Source organism: Trametes versicolor (assembly GCF_000271585.1).
Source record: "Trametes versicolor FP-101664 SS1 unplaced genomic scaffold TRAVEscaffold_8, whole genome shotgun sequence".
NCBI classification, from domain to species: Eukaryota; Fungi; Basidiomycota; class Agaricomycetes; order Polyporales; family Polyporaceae; genus Trametes; species Trametes versicolor.
The window spans coordinates 1,885,121-1,892,070 of NW_007360328.1; the positions used below are offsets into that span (position 1 = coordinate 1,885,121).

A 6,950-nucleotide genomic window follows, 5' to 3' on the forward strand; every position below is an offset into this window, starting at 1 on the left:
ACGTGTTGAGCGATCGCGCGTAGCGCCACTCTCCCAGAAAGCCGCTAACATGGAGACGAGCGATTCGATCGGAGGAGCGGGCGGGCGCACTCCAAGCGCATCGCCCCAGCTGAGTCGACACCTCCGAGGAGGTTGCATAATTTTTTGGCTGCAGCAGGCTGTGAAGTGGCGTGCTGCACGACGAAAAACGTAGCGATGAGTTCGAGTCGTCACTCGGTGAACTGCGGTCTTGTACTGCGGAGATTTCACGTACTTGCCACTGGGCTTCTTCCATCGCCGAGGTAAATATCCTGCTGCGATGATCGATAGACGGCCGAATCTACGCTGCGCGGGTCGGGGTCGAGACGCTTCTAGTGGGTATGCTTGCTGTATAGGTTGTAGGAGACTCGTCGGATTCGGATCGTTCTTCCCTGCTGAATGTTTGTCAATGCCGGTGCTGTTACAACATCGGAAACGTACTCTTGTATCTCAAAACATTCCTTGGATGTGTAGAGAGCTGGATTCACCACGAACCGTAATCGCAGTGTTGAGTCTACGCTCTAGGGCGCTCAGACTGAGCTAACTTCAAGTACCGCCACGCCTCAATGCATCCGTAGCAGACTGTGTCCTGCACTAATAAACACGAAGATAGGCGACGGCGACGCAGAAGTTCTAGCAAATAAAGCCCTTGTGCACGCTCACGACGCGGAACACGCTGGAAGACGTGGACTTGGATGAGCTCCCCCGGCGCGTAAAGAGGGAATTTCAACATACCTAGTGCTTATGAAAAGCGTTCCCTAGGCCATATAGGGACATAATGGATCAAATTTCCCTACATTTGGGACGGCATCTCTTCAGCTAGGTGCCGTTGCGTCCTGGGATGTGGTCGTGGTGTTCTTCTCAGCACCAGGTGCTTAGCTTGCAACATTCGACCACGGGCCCATCACGCAGACAATTACGGGCTATGCACGGGGTGTTCGAATATTCTGAGGGCAATTAGAATCCCCAGGACTGAATAGACACGCGCAGAGGTAGCGGGAGAGTGAGAGGAGGCGCGAAGACGTCCTCGGCGTTCAAGAGCCTCGTGCAGAGCTTTCCCACGCGGGCGCTCCGGGAAGGACGGACTGCCTGGGCGGACAGTCGGACTTACTCAGACTTACTCTCTCTCGACCAACTCTCAAAGCGATCCGAGTCTCTCAGTGCACCCTCTCATGCATTTCTTATCCCTCGCTTTGCGCCGTACCTGACTCGCCCACCGTATATATGCTCTCGTCACCTCGAGTCTGCTCCTCGCCGCCCTTTCGCCGCCGTCTCCCACCGAGCGACGCGTCCATCCGTTTCGTGCTCGCGCTGCCGATTCCACTCATGGCAATACCACACACAACGACCGCACACTCGACATATATACCGCTACACTCTCAGGCTTGTACAGTTCGACCGATCTCGCAGTCGTCGACGCTACACACCCATCCCTCTCCGCGGCCCTGTTTTCGCGACGCCAGTTTAAACGAGAAACTGTAACACAGTTGTACTATGGCTACAGGTATGTAACAGACCTCCTATTCGCGCCTTCCTGAAACCTGCCGTTTCCAGGAAGACACCGAATCGACTCAGCTGCTACGCTTGCGCCCGAGTCTCTCCAGCCGACGTCCGTACGCACGGCTCCTCCAACTCACGCGTCGGCCTCGCCCGGGCCCGGCGTCGGAATTCCATGCTCAGGAAACACAGAATCAGGTGAGTGGTAAACTGCGCCGCTGAGTTATGAATTCTGCGCGCGGAGCGGACGTGAATCGGGGCACGGATGAATGCGAATATGCATGCACCCCCGTGCGGACGGCTATGCCGCGGCCAACACACGAGCAGCGGGAGGGCCTGGGTTAGTTGTCAAAATCCGGGCGATACAGGGCGGGGATGGTGGGTTGCCGACACGGCGGTATCAAGCATGCACGGGTAGCGGGATCACGAAGCGACGGCGCAGGAGGTGCCACTTCGCTCTGTAGTCGCGGCGGAGTCGTCGAACATGATACGCACACGGTTCGCGCTCAATGAGCAGACCCTGTCGCCCGCAGGCCATCTTGCGCAGGACGCTGCTGCTGCTTGCCGACACTCTTGGACAGGCAGGAGCCATCACGGCGGATGAACCCTACAGAAGTTACCACAACGTCACCGTGGCCAGCGTCTCACGGACATCGGAGATGCGTGCAACGCGAGAGTGCGTACGCGTCCTCCGGTGTACCCGCAGACGAATGGCGCAGGGCACGCGACGGGATGTGCAGAGACAGGCCTCGCCAGTCGTGCCCACAATAGCATGGTTTTCGCTATTTGTAGGGCATTCTCGACACCGAGCCAGACGTGCCTGGGACGCTACGGTATGCTGGACGAGCCCAGATGAACGGCGGTAGGCCGCGCAATGGGATTATATGCAGGCTCTCACATTGGTCGCGTAGTGGGCGTCGGCGACCCCTTGAAGCCACGCACAGACCAAGAAGTCGAAGACTCGGAAGACGCTGATGGGCGTGGCACGGGGCATAACGAAGGTCCAGCTGGAGGACATGCCGTGAATTGACCTCATTCGTGTCGTCAGCCTTGCCCACCTCATGCACCCCCACCGGCGACGCGCTGATGGTGTGCCGCATTCCTCGTCAAAGCTTTTGCATAGTGCGCATCTGCCAGGGTGAAACGGCGGGTGACGAGTTCGTCGTATCGACAGATGGTTGCGCGGATGTCTGCGTCCTCTCCCGCCACAAATTGCGTGTAAGGGAAGGAGCGGCGCACCACCTAAGTTGAACATATCAGTCGTAGGATAGTATATGGAGGGTGCATGTACAGCAGCGTCCACACAGCCAATTTGTATAAACTGCGCAATACGAATGAAATACAGGCGATGCATGTCAAGAAGCTACAATAATGAACGCTGTCATGCGCGGCCCGTAATGTGAATGTGGAGAAGACAGCATTAGGCGACTTCTTCCCCGTCTCCGTCTCCGCCACTCTCCGCCACTCCTCCGAGACCAGGCTTGACCTGGTGCTCCTCCTGCGACCACGACGCGAGCTGGAGCGATTCTAAGTCATCGTCATCCTCGTGGAACGAGTGGATCGGGCCCCCGAGGACGCCGAGAGATCCCGGGAGCTCGGGCGAGCTTACCCTGGGGTCCCCGCCACTGACGGCGTTGAAATTGAGGGATGAAACCATAGACGCGTCTGTCCCACCCATTCGCGCGTTCGTTTCGTGAAGGGCGAGCAGGAAGCGGCTATTCAAGGCGGAGGAGATTCTGTGAAAGATTTCCATCTTGAGGGTTAGCGGCAGCGGTAGATTCAATCAGGGAAAACCTTACGGGTCGACGAAGGCAACGACATACGACGATGCTGCACCCGGCGTTACGGTGATCTTCAGAAAATGAGGATGAACATAAGAACATGCGTAGCTGTCCAGACACGCACCGAAAGTATGTCAAGCACCATATCCACTATGTTTATGGAGACTAGCGTGCTGCATGCAAGCTCATTAGAATGCTACTTACCGGCTGTAACCCTGAATCGACGAGTAGTAACGAACCAGAAATAGATAGTTCCTGTGTGACAGACAAGCAGTTGTAGATCAGGAGGCAGCCCGGGGTCGCTCGAATCATCGCGCAGAGCTCACCGTTTTCCCACATCACCCGTTCGAGTGACGGTTGCTTCATTGTACCCGCCCTGAGCTGAGCCGCTGCACGTGTTTGCCACCAGGTGACGACGACGGCCAGAGAGTCTACGAGGATCAGAGCACTCCTCGACGCTATTGTCACTGTACGGGTAGGTCAACAGCTGTTTATCTGGCAGGAACTGCCGTACTGACACCTGCCATTATGACGGGTAAGCGCGACATATGTGTCAGAAGATGGATATTTACCCACCCGATGTTAACACTCGTGCTTGCCGTGTTGTACTCTGTGCAGTTCAGGGGTGCGGGAAGGTTGATGGGAGGTCTTTGGTACGCAGAGATCTGACGTTGTACTCATGAGCAAACACATAGCGACATGTACGAAAGGACTGACCGCGTTCACGACGAAGGGCGCCATGCCCAGCACCAATGCTAGCCCGCCGAGAATCTTGCTCTTTCTAGAGAGCGCATATATTCGCAGCGTGGTGAACACTAGCGTATCTCGTCAGTCGGAATGGTTGGGACGAGTACTATGCAAACATACTGGCGGGTCCAATCAGACTTAATATTCCTACGACATTGGAAATCCAGACCAGCGAAGAGCAGCTTCAAGCGGGCTCGGCTTCAGACATTGTATACAATGCATGGTTGAGTAAATATCTACCTCTGTGATCAAATAGTCAACTGGATGTCCGCGTACGGTGAGCGACATTTGAACTTACAGTGTCCGATATCGACTGGATGGCCCCAAGGGAGAGGATGTAATACACCGAGTACATGTACCTGTTCCACAAATAGACGACTCGCGAGGTCCAGGTCTTCGGTGATTGCCAGATGTATAGGTACTCTTGGCCGGAGGTGAGAAGGATGTCGTACAAGAGCAGTGCTATCGACCATAGGTGAGCATTGTTTGTACATGGTGAAAGGCGAGCGAACTTGGAGATACACACCTGCGACGACAATGCCGAGTGTGCTATTCATCGTCCTGCACGTTGTGTTCAGTCGTATACCCAATGATACAGTAGATCGAAGTGCGCAGACTTACATGGCCTGAACGTCGGCAATATACTCATCAGCGACAGAGCTTGCTGCAGGGCTTGGAGTAGACATGTCTTCGCAGATCGAGTGCAGAAAACGGTGCGCCGTGCGGATGGGGTTTGGCAAGAGCTGGGGATCTGAGTCGAGGAGCACCTAGGCTTGACGGTCGAAGGGTCGCCTTTTACGCGCTGCTCATTCAGCGGGTACATCTTCGCTCCGACACAACAAAACTGTAATCTTATCCACGCTTCGAAATGGTTATAGATCCCTGTCTGCCAGATTGTACACGGAGTGCATCCACCTCTTCACATCGGCACCGTTAGTTGATTTTAGAGTTAATTTACAAACACACTCACTTCAGCTTCACTGTGACGCTTCTCCGGGGGCACCGCCAAGTAAAATCGTCAGCCTCTATGTACGAGCTGTGGAAGATGGTCGGGTCCTGTGCCTGTGACGGAGAAGTGCTCAGCGTGAACGTCCCATAATGTACGTGTTAAGCTCCTAATATAGACAATGCGATAGGAATCCAGAACGCTAGCTTCGTGAGTGGAGCATATAAAGGAGAGCGGCGTACCTCGAGAAGAGAGGCGTGTTCCTAAAGAGGCGACCACGACCTCGATGACCGCGTGCGACGTCCTTCTTGGAAGATCTCGTCATCTTCGTTTGCACGCCTATTGGCCATCGCGCTCAGGAAGTCGTGGAGAAGGTTCCCGGGGGTAACTCCTACGCCGACCGCTCGCGTTGAGGTTCGCAGCGACCGCCCATCGCCCGACGATTGCCCGTTTCTCCTCCATCCCTCGGCTACTACCGCGTGGGTGTGTGCCCGGCGTTTACCGCTAGCGTCTCCCTCCACTATCCGTTTGGCAGCACCGTCCATGCTTTCTTCAAATTGCCCTCCTCGTGCGCAAAGTTTTACTGGGGTGACGCGAGCACCTTCGCCGCCTGCGGGAATACCGCGTTCGGCGCAGCCAACAGCGGCGCAGTTGAGTCCCTGTATCTAGTGTATATAAATTCTGATGTCGCAAAGACACGAGGTGAGCAGGCTGCATGGCCCATACATCTCGAACATTCAACTTACACGGCTAAGTGTGCGAGATTCGCGACGATGCTGAGTCGCATGTGGGTCCAAATGAGACTCCGAGGGAGGAGCTTTCCAGGCCGAAATTGGTGCTCAGCACGACCTTACCCGCGAGTTTTTCTTGTAGTTGCCGAGATTGAAGTTGGTGGGATGTCGTCACGTCGTTCATGATGCCCCCGGTAGCCGGCAGATCACGGTGCCCATTAATACGACAAGCATAGATGGGGTGTTTACAATGATGGTTGTGGATGAAGCCATAGACATGTACGCGCAGAGGTCTGAGGTAGTGGAAGATCTAGGACCCAGCGGTGGGCGCGACGGGGAAGATGTCATCGTCGGCGTTCAAGAGCCTCGTGGCCCCGGCGCTCCGGGAAGGACGGACTGGAGCTGGTCTCTTAGATCTAAGATCTCACTCCCTCCCCCCCCCCTTTTTGGCAATCTCGGTCGAACTCCAGACCTTTCTCGCTTTCGCTCACACACGCGGGAAACGCGATAGACGTACATCGTGGAACAAAGAAACGCGAGCCAGTACGTTTGCGCAACGCGCAGGACGCAGAGACAGCCATGCCGTGGTTAATATAGTAACGGCGTGCGCACCTCCTGCGGGGCAGCAGTACATATCGAGCCGGCAGGCTACCTCGGAACACGACGGTGGAAATGCAAATTGACGGGGCCTCGGGCGTTTCCCCCTGCAACTATGGAGGACTCATGTAGGCCGGTATGTCCATGGCCAGTGTGCAATGCGGTGGACGTTCGTGCTCCTCACGCGCACCGGCGCCGCGGCATTCGCAGTGTGCTGCATAGTAAAGCCCGCGTATATGTATATGTGTACACATGTCCAAGTCTTGTTTTACACAGATGCGGGTCTGTAGCTCCTAGACTACAGTGTTTCGTGTTGAGTCCCTGGTAATGGCACTCGTTGCGCGAGGGTCTCCGTCCGAGCCCACGACGAGAAGGTTATGACGGAGCTGATCAACTACGCGAGGTATGGATGAGATACTTGAGCCGTCCGAGATACATATCAGCCAGTTCCAGGCGCATCGGTGAAGTTAGACGCATACATAAGCCGTAGTAGAATATTCGGAAGATGTATGTACTGTATCGTCCATACCGTCACCCCGTATGAACGGCACTATACAACCGGAATATTACTATGTCAAGAAGCAAAAGAAATGACGAGCGAGCGAGTGCAGAGCAAAGCAAAGGGGAAACTTA

General features: G+C 55.3%; 1 protein-coding gene across 1 annotated transcript; it reads right to left on the reverse strand.

The window, feature by feature from the left end:
* Positions 1 to 2,935: 2,935 nt before the first annotated feature.
* On the reverse strand, positions 2,936 to 4,729 carry TRAVEDRAFT_49627 (uncharacterized protein; the record flags this gene model as incomplete). The annotated part of the gene is made up of 10 exons (XM_008042111.1): positions 2,936 to 3,251; positions 3,315 to 3,367; positions 3,421 to 3,469; positions 3,501 to 3,551; positions 3,623 to 3,816; positions 3,869 to 3,961; positions 4,014 to 4,073; positions 4,342 to 4,505; positions 4,570 to 4,604; positions 4,665 to 4,729. The coding sequence occupies 10 exons, from the start codon at positions 4,727 to 4,729 to the stop codon at positions 2,936 to 2,938; spliced, it is 1,080 nt and encodes a 359-aa protein (XP_008040302.1).
* Positions 4,730 to 6,950: the final 2,221 nt, after the last annotated feature.